Source organism: Daktulosphaira vitifoliae, unplaced genomic scaffold, assembly GCF_025091365.1.
Source record: "Daktulosphaira vitifoliae isolate Bord-2020 unplaced genomic scaffold, ASM2509136v1 Scaffold_4, whole genome shotgun sequence".
In the NCBI taxonomy this organism is placed as follows: Eukaryota; Metazoa; Arthropoda; class Insecta; order Hemiptera; family Phylloxeridae; genus Daktulosphaira; species Daktulosphaira vitifoliae.
The window spans coordinates 1258317-1276313 of NW_026099575.1; the positions used below are offsets into that span (position 1 = coordinate 1258317).

The 17997-nt window shown below is 25.4% G+C and overlaps 1 protein-coding gene across 1 annotated transcript; it reads left to right on the forward strand.

The window, feature by feature from the left end:
• The first annotated feature begins 8868 nt into the window (after nt 1-8868).
• Nucleotides 8869-13381, forward strand: LOC126904033 (uncharacterized). Its single transcript, XM_050682668.1, has 4 exons — nt 8869-8987; nt 10317-10616; nt 11774-12015; nt 12787-13381. Exons 1-4 carry the CDS (start codon nt 8970-8972, stop codon nt 13241-13243), a joined length of 1017 nt encoding a protein of 338 aa, XP_050538625.1. The 5' UTR covers nt 8869-8969; the 3' UTR covers nt 13244-13381.
• Nucleotides 13382-17997: the final 4616 nt, after the last annotated feature.

Genomic DNA, 17997 nt, shown 5'->3' on the forward strand with positions numbered 1-17997 from the left:
TATTAAGATTAAGTATTTGATTATAACTCTACTAATTATTTTATAAAAGTATAACTTTGTTTGTACTAAAAAAGCTACTTGTAGAATAACTTAAATAAAATGAATTGAACACCTTTGGTAAGTATAAAAATCGGGTTATTATATTTATTTAACATAAACATACAATTAAAATATCAATTTAAAACTAAAACCAATAGGTAATATAGAACAAATTTAATCTAGTATATATATATACATACATCGTATTTCATTATGCTACAATATATTATAATGTATTTGCAATAGAAATAATTTAATATATATAATGTGGGTTGATAAATATAGTTTTTAAAACTAATTTCAGTGTTCAAAAATAACGTCGTTAAAAATAACACTCACATTCATATTTGGTAAACGTCATTAGTTTTATTCGAATAGAATATGAATATGAACAAAATTAAAATTTTTGACGAATTTGGACAATTTTAGAGCCATTCGCTTAATTAAAAATAATATTATTGTTTTCATAAACTCATGACCAATTGGCAAAATTAAATTGTATGAGAAAAAAACCAAGTAATAAAAAGAACAGTAGTACAGTGGGTTCGCGACACAAGGTGGACGTGGCATAGTTGGAACAACTATAGACAGTTATTAAAATAACTATCATAAAAACGCTTTCATACAAATCTGTAAATAGTCTTTAATTTTAAGAGATTGGTTGATTATTCTAAAAGAAATATTAATTCCTATTTCTATCATTATTTCTAATTAGTATTTGATTTATAGTAATAATTTATGAATAAATATCTATTAAAGAAATTCAACGTAGTATGATATTGATATTTAATAATTTAGTATTGTAATTTTTTAAATTTTTGAGAGTAATGCATTCGATTATATTCGATTTGTGATATTTTGACGTATAGTTGAAAGAAATCAATTCATTTTTTAAACAATTTTTATTTAAAACTTTATGAAAAATGAATGAATAAAAAAATTTTTTTTATAAAAATGTTAAGTATGTTCCTTTTATTAAGTATATTGTTTTTGATAATCTGACCATTTATCTACTTACAGGAGAGGTAAGACAGCTAATTTTAAACAAACAATTAATTTATTCAACACAACTTTTAAACATGTTCCAGAAATTCTATACCTTAAATACAAGATAATTTTTTTATCATAATTCACTCAATGAATCGCAGAATAAAAATAATTTAAACTTTTAAAAAAAATTAATATCGCTTATACGGAGCGTTTACTATTAATTATGACTATCGATAGATATGTTTTCTGAATTGCCAGTTGGTGTATTAATAAATTTTAATTTACAACAATGTACCTTAAAACCACACTATAAGCATATCTATTGATAAAGTCATAATTGGCAATCAAATGTTACTGTAAATAGAAACGTCATCAAAAAACCATTAGCTGCCTATAATTGTAGTCCCTCTTATATTATACATGTATGTTAACTTAAAAATTTAAAACTTTTATATCTAATAAACGAATAAAATCAAGTTGATATTTAAAATGCCATTTACTATTAAATTAAATCCTCAAACAATATATTAAATTCAAAATAAATTGACACCCTTAGAAGGCATAAGGCATATGATCTTTAAACAGTTTTAAATAGCTAATAATTCAAGAACAATATGTAACTAAAGGTACCCTAAAAAAAGTGTTTAAATTATTTTTATTTTGTAAGTAATTGAATGAGTTATGATAAAAAATTTACTGTGTATATCATTAGTTAAATCTTATGTCATATACTTTAATATTCTTAATTGAAAGAAAAATTTGTCCTCGGAACATATTTTCTTGGTGAAAATGGGTATCATATTTAAAATATACTATTGTTAAGTTAAAACTTGATTTTATATATTTTTTTCGACTTAATATTGTTATAACTTTTTGAAAAATCTATGAATTAGTACAATTTTTTTATAAGCACTTTATACATGTTTATTTCACTCGACCTCATTTTTTAGCTTCGATGCGAAACTGAAAAGATATTGGTATTGTAATGGGTTATTATTTTATTTTTGTTCATAAAAATTTTAAGCTCTAATCGCATTGACTTTAATGATTAATACGCTAAAAGAACCTAATCTAGTTGAACTTATAGTAGCCAAAATTAGAAAAACCTTTTAATTTTAAAAATTTAGACAATTATCTCATAATTACGCTATTATAAAAAACGGCATCTTCAAAAAAAAAAAAATGCCACTGATCAACAAAATCAAATATTTTTTAATCTTTAAAGACGGAAAAAAATTATTTAACCAAATTTTTTCCATCACCTTTAATTTTGGACATAATAAATAATTGGTAAAAAACGAGTATTTACATAAAAAAAAATAAAGAAAAATATTATTTCAAACTATTATTGATTTTTTTTTTTTAAGATATTAACAATAATCCGTACAATATTTCTATCGAAAATGTCATGTTTTACCAATTTTTTTGGTACTTTAAAGTTGATTTTTACGAAAGTTTATAATAAAATATTTGAACTTTTAAACATTTTTTATTTCAACTTGCATATTTAAAATTAACATAATTAAATAGAAAATTTTATGAACATTTAAAACATGGTGTAGTTTAAATTGATATATATAGTCTGGAACTAATATAATTACTATTAACAGTAAATTTTTGCTTAAAATTTCATTAAGATCACTATTTTTTTTGCATTTTTATTCTTATAAATAATTAATAAATTTATCGATTATTCTTACATAACATAATAATCAAAATTAAATATTTGTTTGCATTAATAGAAAATGATTTTGTTATTATTTCGACGATGGCAAATCTTGACCTTTATATTAGACAGGCAAAAAAATAAATAAATCAAAAGTTATATGACTTATTTTTATTATCATGTTTTAGCAAAACCAAGTCTGGTTGAGACTTATTTGAGAACTAAGGTGGTACTTTGAAATGAGTTCCCTATGTTAAATATCAATAAAAAAAGTGATGATTAAAAAAAAAAACCCGAAAAACTCTGTCACTAATCATAACTAGACTATTTAAAATTCGAGATAAGCTTGTTGGTCACGGGCAATCATCCCTTTTCTTAATTCGTGCTTGAGTAAAACTAGGACAACTTAGTCTACTAGCCGGAGAAAGATATTTAAAAGATAAATTTAATTAGCCTTTTCAATTTCTTTCTACTATATCTTCTTTCATTATCCAAAAGGTTCAATTGTGCAGTGTCTATACAAGATAGAACTTTTTAATTTTCGGCCTAAAATTTGTTATTATTTTTTTATAGTTTAACTAATGTAGTTAGAGTATATTAAAAAATGTTTAATTACTACTAATCAATATTTAATGATATTTCTATAAGATCAACTTTGAGCTTAGACTGCGCCCTGTTAATCATGCCACATAAATCTGAAATTTTGTAGATAATAATTTTAGATCCATAGGAAAAAATTTACAGAGTGGCACTTATCAAATTTTAAGACTTCAAGAAAAAGAGGCACCCTCTTATATTGTCTATTATAATTGTATTAATCAGAGGATTTTGAGTTAAAAAAGAGAAAATGTTATATTGTATAAATATATTTATCACATGTGACATATATTATTAATTTTTGATAATAAAGTTAGTTGGTCCGTGACCAATCACTATTTTCAATTTTGAAAATTTTAGCTTTGTTGCGAAACTGAGAAGGTATTAATTTTACCATGATGTGTTTATTTTGTTATTCGATTTCTATCAACCATACGTCAAACAATTACAAATCGTATTTAGTTGAAGACATTACCCTCAAAAATTAGAATTTTTTTCCTCGTTCCTCATAAATCCCCCAAAAAATTATCATTTTTAAAATCGGTAAATTTTGACATTTTTCTTTTTTTTTTGTTTTCAAAAACCACAATTTATTGAAAATTGAACAAATCAAAATAATTATTTTTTTTATTGTAACATTAAGTAATTCCCTTTTATTTTATATAATAAACTTGAAAATCTGACTATTTATTTGGCCATAAGAGGGGATTCAAAATAGTAACTTTTTTACATAACTCAAATTTTTCAACTTCACTTTTGAAAATGTTCCGGGAATACTGCTTCTTTTACATATATGTTAAAATAATGTACCGATGACCTATTTATAAATGCCAATGACTACCGAAGTAGAACAAAAAATAGGAGTTATTTTTGCTTTTCACTAATTTCTTAAATTTAAATACTATCTACAGATTTGATTGAAACGTTTCTTATGATTGTGATTATAATCACTGTCAAATATCATCTATATTTGTCTCAACTATGGCACATCCATACTGTGCTACTGTTTTTTTTTTATTAAAACCTTTTTATTTTTAAGAAATTAACATTATTTTTAATAATTATATTATTGTTATGAGCAAGACTTGAAAACGTTTCATGTCGTTCATATTGTATTAAAAAGGAAAAAAACTATATAACTGGAAAACGATAAACTTTAAAATATCAATAAAATTTTTTTTAAAATATTATTAAACAAAATTAAAAAGTCATATATTTATAACAGTTTACATATTAAAACGTTTTATAAATTATATGTTAATTACAAATGTAGCAACAACTCATTTTAAAACATGAAAATATTCATTCAGACGGACCTAAATGTTGTAACTGATATGTTTGTTAAATATTTTTCTTTTAGCTATTTATATAATACTACGGTTCAGTCCAAAATTTATAAATTAGATAATAGTAATATTCGTTTGACAACTTGTTGTATCTCTATCTCCAAAGTATTTAAGGGTCTCGCTAAATTAAATCTAAGTATTAGTATTTGTCGTCATAAATCCCTAACATTGTATTTAAAAATATATTTATGCCATAACTTGTCCAATACCTATTGGAAAAGTTTTCATTATCTTTTTCCTTTAGTATTTTTCTTAATTTATGGAATTATAGTTACGCATATCCTATTTTTAAGTCTGGCCAAAGACAAAATGTAAGTAACTACCAACCTATATCTAAATTAAGCACTCTTCCTAAATTATTTGAAAAATTATTAAAACACAAAATTTCCCGCGTTGATTCGATTTATATTGACTTTAGTAAAATCTTTGATTATGTTAATCACCATATTTTAGTTAAAAAATTAACTTTTCTGGGCTAAGTGGACAAATGAAATCAGAATTTTTATGCTACTTACTTAATAGAAAGCAACAAATCAAAAAGTGTTTAAAATACCACATTTTTTGATCGAATTTTTAAAAAAGAGTATTGAAAAAAAGTAATTGCCTATAGTATTGATAATAAAAATACAGTCAATTAATTTTTTACCCAATATGAAATTTATAAATATAACAATATAAAGCTCACCCTAATATACACTTATATTAATTTTATTTTTTTGTATAAAATTTATATATATTGAATGCATATTTTTTTTAACACCTTAACATAAAAGTAAAGTATAGTAAATTAATATCTTCTGAGCTTCCCATGGAAATTCACTAAATATATATGTATTTAATTTGGAATCTCACAAAAAATTATGTAATGTTAAATAACCACAACTAAATAAATGTATTTATGTTAGACTGACTTTTGAAAATTATCTTAGTATACAAATATTTATCGTAATTGTTGCGCTGATTAAAAATTTATTAAATATATATTTGTCAATTCTTTTTTTTTATTATCCTTATTACTAGTTAAGCATAGGCGTATTATACTATACAGTATTGATATAAGTCTTATATCAATATTTAGACAAATTGTGTAAAATTTATATAAGAATTATTAATTTATAAATTACGGCGAAATAATTGGCTACACAATACATTTTATTGCTTAAACAATTGTATATTAGCTCCTAAGTAACTTTTTCAATATTAGTAGAGTTTTTGTTTTTTTATTTGTAAACTTTTGCAAGACTAAAACAGTATGAATAAAATTAATACTACAACTGAAAATTTTGGTCTAGGTTTTGTTTTGCTAAGCACTCTCACATTTTAATTTATATCGGTTAGTCTTCTCCCGGTCGCCGATAAAGCGATTGAGCATCTTATGATTACAAAGCTAAACGCAGAAACGGAGTCTAACTTGCACTCTGGCCAACATGAGTTCACGACTGGCAGATCTATAGAGACAGCCTCCTAAGGGAAGGTCAAAAGTATGCCACGGTAATGGGTATAGCCATGGCTGTGGTTGACCTCCAGGCCCTGGGCATTCAAGTGTCCGGGACCTGAAGAACCCAGATGGTGGCCGTACTGCTGGAGGTCCGGGGATCCGCTGATCAAGCTGACCTTTTGGCCGCCAGTTTGAAGGTGGCTCTACAGGAGATGGACGTGTTGGTACAACAGCCTTCGATGACCTGCACTGTTTTTCTTCTGGACGTGGAGGAGTGGCAGGGGGAGCAAGATGTGCACTGAGCACTTAGCACCGCCTTGAAGTCTCTGGACGGAGAATTGCCGCCGCATATGGGACCAATCGCGGTCCACACAAACATAAGTGGTATGCGAGATGAAGCCTTAGGCCGAGTCCGAGTGAGGTGGACATCCTGTAAGCTGAGGATTCTTGACAAGGGTCCTCAGTGCTACAGGTGTTTGGAACGTGGGCACATCGTCCACGCGTGCAATAGACCGGACAGGTCTAAGACCTGCTGCAGGTGCAAAAAGGAGAGGCATCTTTCTAAAGATTGCCCCAGCAGAAAAGATGATCGGGATTCAAACCCAACCAACAGTTGCGACGATGGCCTACACCCACCTCCACGTGGTCCAACCTGGGCAACGAACCCACCACTGGTATCCGGCTAACGGGGGAGGCAGCGCCGCGTTATAATTCGGCTCTACAGTGAATTTGAGCCGTATTAAAACACGGTGGTGAGAAGATGTTTAGACGACGTGGACCGCCCTGAAGCAATGCCTCATGGCAGTTCCAGGATGGTCCACATCAAGTTGATTAAAACGGAAGAAAAAAAAAAGATCTATACAGACAACTATAAATCAAATGATAGATTGGGTCAATGGTAGACCGGAAAATTATATTATGGATGCATTTTTGGATATAACTGGCGCATTAGACTACGTGGATTGGGGTCCATTACTCCAAGTCATGAAACACTTGGTGCCTCTAGAAAATCTGTTAGCTTAGAGAAATGTTACCTGAATAACAGAGCAACACTAACAGAGGGGATGCGTCTTCAACGGTGCTGTTGAGCATTGGATGTCTCCAAGGATCAAACTATGGCCCCTATATGTAAAGAATAGCGGCGAACTCGATATCGACGGAAGACCGGCAAAGATACGTGGAAAGAATCGTGTATGCTAATGATGTCACCATAATTACAGCAGAAAATTTCAAAAGGTAGTTGATTGTGAGAATATATTCTTAGTAAACAGTAATTTTAAGTACACTATTACTGTTATCATTATAATTTTATTTTATTTATACATTTATACTTGTTTGCATTAATAAAAACTCAGCACAGTGGGATCGCGGCACAATTGGGTGAAGTATGATTAAAATCACATTCATAAAAAACGCTTCGATGCAAATCTGTAGATAGTATTTAACTTTAAAAAGTTTATGGATTATTCCAAAAACTATATGATCTCCTATTTCCTTATTTATATCCTGATTACAAGTTTTATGATTTATAAGTGTAATATATGAATAAATATATATTTATATATTTATAATATATAAATATTTTAAAAAAGTATGTCGAATGAAAGAGGTGTATAAATAGTATTTATCATAAAAAAATTGTATTGATTCATACATTTTTCAAAAAGTTAAAGCATTATAAAATTAAAAATATAAAAAAATTTTTTTTTACAAAAATCTTATTTATTTATGAACTTTGATGTTCGTTTTCACCATGAAAACAAAATAAATTTTTTTTTTCATAATAAAGTATATTACATAAGCTTTAATTTAAGGTATATATAAAAGTGTCAGTATTTCCGGAACATTTTCAAAAGTTAAGTTTAAAAAAATTTTATGGAAAAGTTGTCATTTTAAATCTCTTCCTGTGGGCAGGTCAGATTTATAAAAAAAATATATCAAATAATAGGTAAAGACATCAAGTATCTATAAAAAAAATATATATTTGGTCATTTTAAAAAAAGTTATGGCAGTTTTAAGTAAAAATAATTTTAAAATTGTCAAAAATTAGCGATTTTTAAATTTATATTTTTTTTGGAAATTTCACGCATTTACGGGGAACGAGGGAAATTTTTTCAATTTTTGAGAGTAATGTCTTCGATTAGTTACGATTTGTGATATTTTGATGTATCGTTAAAAGAAATCGACTCGTTGAGAGTTGAGAAAAAGTGATAACAGACACAAAAAAAAACACATTATAGTAAAATTAATATCTTCTCAGATTCCCATCGAAGCTAAAATAAAGACATATTAAAAGTATAACAGAAAATAATTTTAAATTGAAGTTAAATTTTTTTCAACAATTAAACAATACTGTAAAAACAAATAACAAATCCCAAAGGAATTTTGTTTAAACAAATTCAATCGGATAATAGCTTCTTAAAGTATTGAAAAAATACTCTAGAAAATACTATCTATTATAATTATGCATAATGTATATTCATAAATTTTAAATATTTTTGTCATGGGTTTCATGTGTCTATTTGTTATATTGTCGGAAAATAGTTTGTATGCTTGTATGTTACATTTCTTTTTACTATTATTATTTTTAACTAAAAATGCTACAAACCTATTTTTCTAGTTTACGTGAATAGGTGCAAGGTCGACGAAAGCGCGATCATTACTTAATCATACAGCTACTTTTTGTTACTTCTTTTGACATTTTTTTTTTTAAGTGCGTTTTAAGGGAAAACTTTTACTTTTGCACTCATTGTGCATACTGATTTTTTTTTAAATAGTATTACGCGATCATTAAGTCTCATTGAGTGTCATATCTTTATAGGCGACTAAGAGTCAAATATAATCATTCGGTCACCAAACTCTGGAGACGAGCAACGTGAATTTTTACAGCAAAATGAGAGTTACTCAAGAAGTAAGTTGCTTTTAAAATATTATTTTTTTTTTTTAATTATTTCCTGAATGATAAATTTTTAAAAATTTTGTCATTCAATTTAAATGGTAATATGCATAGTCAAATATAATTTTAACAATGTTTCTGTAAATCAAATTTAAATTTTCAATGATATTTTATGTAAGTCATTTTTTAAATTTATACAATTTCGGTAAAATTTAATTGCTATTTTTTGGGAGACGGCATTTATTTTTAATTCATATAATAAATAATCTTAAAACCCTTTCTCGTCACATAACAGAATAAACAAAATTTTTATTCTAAAAATAAATCATAGATTTTATTTTCACATTGTTATTAATATCAAAACAAAATTAACCTCTTAGATTAAATTTAAGTTCGAAAAACTATAAGAGGTTTATTAGTTATCGTTTACTTACCGTTACTTGGGGAAATGATTTAACCTGGGGTAATTTTATTTTTTTTCAGATTTTATCACTTAATTATTATGAACAAATATTTCTTAAAAATACTTGAAAACATATGACTGTTAGTACTATAGATTATTACGATTGATGTAATAATAAATATTTAATTGTCCTAGGTTGGTTGTTTTCGTAATTTAATGTCAATGTTAGAGTTTTAAAATTAGGCAATAAGGTTGTTATAAATTGTCAAAATTATTCGATTTGCAAACCAAAAAGTTTAAATTTAAGTATTAGATATCAAGGGTAATTTTTTAACATTTTACATTTATGTGTAATTTACAGTTAGAATTAGTAGTTAAACCCTTTAACATTGAAGGTTTTCTAAAACTGTACATTCCCTTTATTGGATTTTGTTTTTCACAAATTTTCCTTTTTTTCAAAGATGCTAGCCAAAATTTTAGTATTTTTGTTATTGGAAAAAAGAATATTGCTCATTTTATTATATGTTTGATCAGATTTTCTCTTACAGTCAAACTGTTCAAGTATTAATGGAATGATATTTATAGTTCAATAAACTTTTATAACAATATATCATGTTACCAAGACGTTGATAAAACATTTAAATTGTAGCTTCATTGTATTTTCGTCATCATCTCCTTAGCCACTATCCCAACTATTTTGGGTCAGTTCTACTTTACGAATTGGCAGATTTTTACACCGGCTGTCGATCTGACACAACCTTATTATAGTTAATGAAACCTGTAAGGGGACAAGGAGTGTGTCATTGCTTTATTGTGTTTTATGTTTTATAATTACATTAATTAATATAAAATAATCTAAGTTTTAAGTCCTTAATGTAGAAACATTTTATTAAGATATATTATTTGTAACTGTATAAATGGAATTTATTATTTTTATTTAGAATTCGTATGTCTATCGAATGGTAGCAGTAATTTCAATTGTAGTTGTAAAAGAGTGCTCAGGAATTGAAAATAATTATGGGCCGCCTCCGCCATCTCCAACTGAATACCATGGATATGAACCAGAAATTCAAAGACCACTAGCGGTGTTTACTGAAAGACCAGTGAGAGTGTCTGATTTTGTACTAATTCCAGTAGTCCAGGTGCCTTCTGCTGAACTTAAAATGATATACAGACCACAAATAGATAGTGTATCGGATACTGAACCTATAGTTATGTGTAAATCATCATCAAAATCTTTTGTAAGTAATAAAAGAAACCAGTATTATTCTTAAATAAAAAACATCCTTCCAAAAAAACTGATTATATTCCTATTTTTAAAACCAATTACAAAAATTGTTTTCATTTTTTTTTTAGTAAATGATGAGCATTATTTTTTAATAAGATGATATCTCATTTAATTTTTTTTTATAATTATTTCACTTCTAATTTTGTAATTACTTATTAATATACAAATATATTTAATGTTCTCTTTAAAATTCTATTACTTATTATAAAGAGGGTTGTAAAATCTACTTAGCTCAACACTACGAAGTCGAATCCATAGTATTTATGCGTCAAGGTATGACATATTTCAGCTTAAGCTATATAGTTCAGCGTATTGGTAAATAAAAAATAACAAATTTACCTTGTAATAATATTTATAAGCTAGATTAACAAATGAAGTAAAAGAAAGTTCTTTTCAAATACACAAGTGACAATATTTAAATTTTATTTAAAATAACCAAGATAATTATGCTTATTGTTTAGTTTAAATATAGTAAGAGAACTTTACATGCGTCCAATAAATAGTGTTTTTACCTAGGATGACGTAATAATCAAAATAAATACAAAAATCAAATTTTTTTTACTATTTTAAAGTAAAACACAACTTATTTTAGTAGCTCAATTAAAAATCAATTAATTTTTTAACACTTAATGATACAAACATTCTTATAATACTAATTTAAAAAAATTGACGTTATAAAAAATAATTCAATACTATTAAACAAATATTTTATACAAAATATTTAAATATTTAAATACAAACTATATATATATATATATATATATTTATTTTTCTGTAAGAACACGGAATTTTTATTTGAAAATGCTTGTATAACTCAATAAGTATTTACATTAACATTTTTTGTGAGAAAATTGCTAAAAATAGCTATGTCAAATAAAATAAAACAATTTATATATTATATTTTTTTATTAGAGACAAATAATAAAAATATACTTTTAACGTAGTCTTTAACTATAAGAGTTATATAAAAAAGATAGTGTCAAAATATATTTAGAGAAATTGTAGCTATAGAATTTGTTAGAACAGACTGTATCACCTTGTATAGTTAGTAAAATGGTATTAAAAAAAATATATGTATACATATATGATAGCAAATATTCTTAATTATAGGAAGCAACTCCAGCAATTCAAGTGTCACTTCAAGAACCATTTTATTTGCACGATGAAAGAACAGTTATCCCATTTCCAAAGACCGTAACTATTCTTCATGGTGGTTATCGTATGTCGATACCTGTTGGTGTGGTCGTAGCTCCTGTACCAGTAGGAGCAATTAGAGCAGGACCTATTTTTGTCACTATATTATATGCAATTCCTACAGAATCTCTACCACTTCCACCATTACAACCAGCTAGGTAATCTTAATTTCAATTAAATAAATCTTATCTACTACCAACTTTAAATGAACAAAAATTTGTCAACAAATTTAAAAAAAATAATAATGAAAACAATTAAATAGCTTTCATCATTATGATGATAGCTCTAAAAACTAATTATTTTAAAATATATATTTTAATTTATCAACACCAAGACACCGTGATTTTAGAAAAAGAAAAAATTCACTGACCAAATTTCAATATTTTTATCACAATACGCTTTGTATTTTATGAGCTTTATAATATTTAAAATAAGATAAAAGATAAAAATATTTTTTTAAATTAGATTATAATTTTATGCTAATAAGTAATAAAATAATCAAATATATCATTTTTGAAACTTGCATATTTGCTATCAATAAGTTTTTACTAATTATATCAATTTATTGTTAACTATGCTAATGTAATTGTTATTTATTACGAACAACAAAATAAAAAAGGTTCTACCCCAAAGCGACACCATACATTTTTCTTATTATGGATCGATATTAATTATGTTACCTCAAAAATAATATCAGGAATAATTTAATTTTTCACTGACTAACCAAAATCACTATAGATTAATTAAAATCAACATTTTTTTTATTTAATATTAATAATCATTGTGTAAAAAGAACTTTTAACTAATAGTCAATGTAAGTATTAATACATTCATATTAATAGTTTAATACACTTTTGAAAAAATATATGTGCTTGATTCTTTATGATTTCTTTATTAAATTAAAAATTAATAATTATGATTGCAAATAGAATGCCTTCATGGTCGTACAATCCTGGACCAAGCCCATTACTGTCAACTTCAGCACCATCGCCGTCGCCATCTCCTAAGCCATCGCCATCTCCTAAGCCTTCGCCATCTCCTAAGCCTTCTCCAAAACCAACACTAAAACCACAGTACTTAGCCAATCCTCCGCCGACACCGCAATATTTACCAACACCTTCACAATATTTAGGTGTGCCACCGTCTCCTTTATATTACCAACATAATCCTTCATCTGATGGAAATAATGAAGATTTACGATATCGTGAGCCTTCAAATATAGAGTACTCATCGCCACAGGTATCAACAAATCATTACTATAATTCCAAAGAGTCTTCATATTTACAACATCAAAGAGAAGAATCAGAAAAGAATAGACCTAAGTATCAATCAACTTTATACCATATGAATAAATATTATAATCCATACGATAACGATTATAACTGACAATCCAACTTGATATTCGTATAAGAAAATATTTCTTTTGTGATAATAGATAAATGTTTTATTTGTAATAACTTCATTAAAATGTATTTTTTTGTTACTTTTACTTATCATTAAATAAATACCTATTTTTTACTTAAATGTTTTATATATTTTAAATTTTTTAGTAGTATTAACTACGTTGAATATTTTATGTGTCTTTGGCAATATCGTTTCATGATGTTGAAGAAATAAACTCAAAGAATTAATAAAAAACAAAATTTTAATTAGGACCCGACAAAGTGAAGATCAGATATAAAATTAAATTAAACTGTGGTTAAAATTATTATTATACAATTCTTCGATGCGAATGTGTTAGATAATAGTTCTTTATTATTATTATATTTTTTTTTAAGAGAGTTATTTTTAAATGATACACTTATTTAACTTCCTTTAATAAATTCTTTATTATATTAAAACTTTATAAAAAATACGAAAATGTAGAAAATATTTTATGTCACAAAAGTTTGATTTTTTTTTTATTGTATACTATTTACTTTGATATCAGATTATTTATGTAAAATTTATTACAACACAAAATTTATGGGAACAAATCCTTTTTTTCTAAAAGTAAGGAAACCTTAGGCATAATGTTATACATAATATTTAACATTAAGTAATGAACTAAATTTAATTTTTTTTTTAATAATAACTAAAATAAATTTTATCTTATTTGCTATTAAAAATATTTTTTATTTATTGAATGTTAATTTAAGTATTTAAAATAATAATTTAAAAAAAAGTCAAATGTTCCATATAATCCCATCATATAGATAAAATAGGATACTAGATAATTGTGTTATATTTGTAAAAATATATTCTTCTGGGTGGATTTGCTAGCATTTTTATAATTAGTGTAATACATTATACATACAATAAATACAATTTATACATTGTATACACAATTTTTCTTTATATTCGCTAAAGAGAAAAGAAATAAGATGCTGTGTAATTAATTGCTTTTTACATTACTTACATTATAATTTATAAATTCAAATTGATTAATTTTTTTAAGAATGTTCTAATATTTTTCAGTTTAAAAAATTAGCAGTCTCATTTTACTCCATGTTTCTCTATTAAATATTTTAATTCGGTAAAAATTAATTTAAATAAGAAACCAATTATTTTTATTAGTACTTAAATCAACTTGAAATCTAAATAATATTTTAGTTAGATTAGACGAAAAAATGTTTCATTGCTTTTAATTTATCACAATATCTTTTTAATTATGACATTATTTCTTTAACATTAATTTTATAAATAGTGTGTTATTTAATTTTTAGCTAAAAAAATATTAGTTTTACTGTGTCATTTTTTTTTATTATTATTAAATTGAACTAATTGATCAACTTTTACTAATTAGATTCTGTTTAAGAGTACACAAAAAGATTATAAATCGTATTGTAATAAACCAAAAAAATAAAAGAAAATATAAAGAAAAGAGAGGAGTAAAAAGGAGAGTTTAGCAAATATATAAATAGTACAAGATAAGATAAGATAAGATAATTAATAACGGAATAACACGTGTTTAAGTATGGCAAAATGTGTAAGGGTAAAAAAGAGTATAATCATATAAATAAGAGGGGTTTAGAAAAATTAATAAACGGTGGTTAAACACATGAAAACAAATCCAAACGTTTATGAAAAAACATTGGATTGATCACAAGGTTAATCAATATCGAATAAATGATGTTAAATCCGTTACAAAACCTTATAACGTATCTTGATGGCTTATTACGCAATAGATTGTTTGTAATTTGAAAGCATAAATTAAATTTGTACTTACCTGGTATCCCATGTAATATAACGATTATTTTAAGTAATCCAATGTTAATTCTGAATTCACACTGTGTTTCACAAGCTGTACACTAGGCGTAGTGTAGTCAATATGACTGTTTAGAAAAAATAACGATTTAATTCTAAATAATACAAAACCGTTACAAAAAATCGACTATTTTTTTTTTATGTAAAAGATTCTATACACTATATTTTTATTATGTATGCTTATTTCAGTTTGTTGAATAAAAATGCTTTTGAGCGAGTATATTTTATTGAGAGATCGACACCAATATATTTTTAATCTTCCTCTGGCCTGGTTAAAACAAGATTCAAAAATATTTATATCTATGTAAAAAATTTATCAAGGCAGAATTGTATTAGCCCCATGTGTCCCGGCGCTAACGCCTTGAAAGGATGCAGCATAATAGTCACCAAGACAAAAATTAAACAGTAAAAATATATTCGTAAGTTTCTTTTTTCTGTCTGCCGGCGCTATGTTCGTTAAAACAAAGGTATTAAGCTCAATGATTAGGTACCCAATAAGTATAGAGTTGCAATACACTTAGTTCAATAAAATTATTATTAAATTAATTTAAATCTGAAATGATTGTAACCTTTGACAATAAATATTTATCATTAAATGAATAATTAAAGTTGATTTGGGATAATTATAAAAATAAAATAATTTTAAGATGTTTACGATTTAAAATATTAATTGACATTTGTTTTCTTGATAAAATTAAAATAAAACATCACTATTTAATAAACAAATAAATTTAAGATAAAAGATTCACCAAAACAAAATTCACAATAAATTAATTCTAAATTTTTATTTTAGAAAATATTCTAAGTCCAAATAAAATAATAAAAAAAACTAAGTCTTAAAAATTAAGAATCTTGAGTAGTGTCGCAGATTTTGTGTATTTTTAAATTACTGAAAGAACTGATTTTAATCGGAAAAAATGTGTTTTTTATAGTCAGAGGAGGATAGTCTAGCGATCCATAGTGTGATTTTAAAAGCTTTAGACCTTAATTAATCGTTAAATGCGATTGGATGGACTTAATTGAGGACCTACATATGGGCGTTACTTAAAATCCGTACAATAATCAGATTTAATTTCCTAGTTAATTCGTTATTTTATATTTTAAAGAAGGGAACCCTGTTTTGGTGATCTTGTGAATTCATAATATATGACATACCATGTACTGAAATATAGTCTATTATTTGTAAAGCTGGAAGTAAAACATTTTTGTAATATTTGGTTTAATTGTAATTTCCTGATCTATTGTTACTAGACGAGGAAGTAAATATTTATAAACATTTTTGAAAATGATTGTATTATTAATTTTGTACTCCTAAAAAGAAGAAAAACAAAATATTTTAGTATATAAGACGAAATGGAATGAATTGTAAAGGAAAGAGTACCTGAGGAGCACCGTGGGTAATCTCTTTTCGTGTTGACGTGTTTGACAATAAGTCTTTTCTTTTGTGCATTGATTTATTGTATTTTAAGTGTATCTTTGTTTTATACGTTTCTTTTTTTTAATTATATCTTTAATATTTACGTTTGTGTTATTATTGAATTTTTATTACTATAAGTTAAGGCACAAGAAGTATATTTTTATAATACAGCTGGGTCTCTAAACTACACGTCTTTGGTAGTAATCTAAAGTGTAATTTGTGCTGGTAATAGTCAAGTACCCTTAGTCTTATTACTCTTCTGGGTTACCACCGACAGTCGATGGGCATACCCTTTAGTAGTGTTATAGGGGCAAAAGTTTATAGTTGAGTCAGTTAGGACTTTAGTCTTTTTTTATTTGTAAAACTAATAAGCGATACGACAGTACAAAAGATAACATTTTATAATATCCTGATATTATAAGTAATAACATAATATTACAATTTGTATAATGCTAAAAGTGTTTTATTATAAAAAAATTTCCCTCGATCTCTATATTAAAGAAAAATATCTTAAAAAATTGCGTTTGTTATAAAAAAATCAATAATAATATTTTTATTTTTAAATTAATGAAATACTTCTTGAAAATTAAATAAATTACTTAATTTAGATATTAACTTCGCTGGTGAAATACTTTTTTATGTTATAAAAAACTTTATTTATGTGAGTTATCGGTCACCAGATTATATAATTATCGTTAAAAATGAGTAATTTTGTAGTTTTTACAAATGCCGGAATTTCTATATCGTTCTAAAATATATCAAACCAAAGCTTATTTAATGTATTATTTTATTATAACAACATTCCGGCAACTTGTCCTTTATAAGTAATCACCCACTTTAAGTAAAAAATCGTAGTAAGCTAATCTTAATTGTATTTAACTTTTTTAGGTAATGTCTATGAAATTTATTTTCGTACATGCCTTTTACATGGTATTTTAAGAAAAATATTTTGATTTAAGTTAAAAGTATAACGCAGCTTATAAAAATAAAATGTATGCTAATAAATTGAAAAAATGAGATTTTTATTATTAAATAGTAATTTTTATTAATATTTTTTTGTAACTGTTTTGTTCATTTAAAAATGTTATTTTTCGAGAAATAAAGTGTGGGACTCTTTTTCTTTCATTAATTATAATTAAATATTATGTGATATAGAATTGTTAATTTAACCACGACTTCATTTTTTATTAAAACATAAATAAAGATTTTCGATATAATTTTTAATGTGAAATGATAATTTAATAAAATTACTGATTTTCATACACATTTAATTAAACCAAGTATTTGTATGCGTAATTGAAGTCATTAGGAGAACTTGAATCTTATCTCACCTGATATTGTAATTCCAAGCTTTATATTTGAATGTTTTTATGTATAAGTCACGTTGTATAAATTTATACAAAAATTAATTTTGATTTTTCTAGGCCTCTAAATATTTTACCAGACCACTTATGTTTTTATGAGAAAATACTGCATA

Excerpts from the sequence above, each read along its gene's own strand:
- LOC126904033 (XM_050682668.1), top strand. Across the intron at positions 10,617-11,773 it reads AATCATCATCAAAATCTTTT|GAAGCAACTCCAGCAATTCA; the intron begins GTAAGTAATAAA and ends TCTTAATTATAG. Across the intron at positions 12,016-12,786 it reads CCACCATTACAACCAGCTAG|AATGCCTTCATGGTCGTACA; the intron begins GTAATCTTAATT and ends GATTGCAAATAG.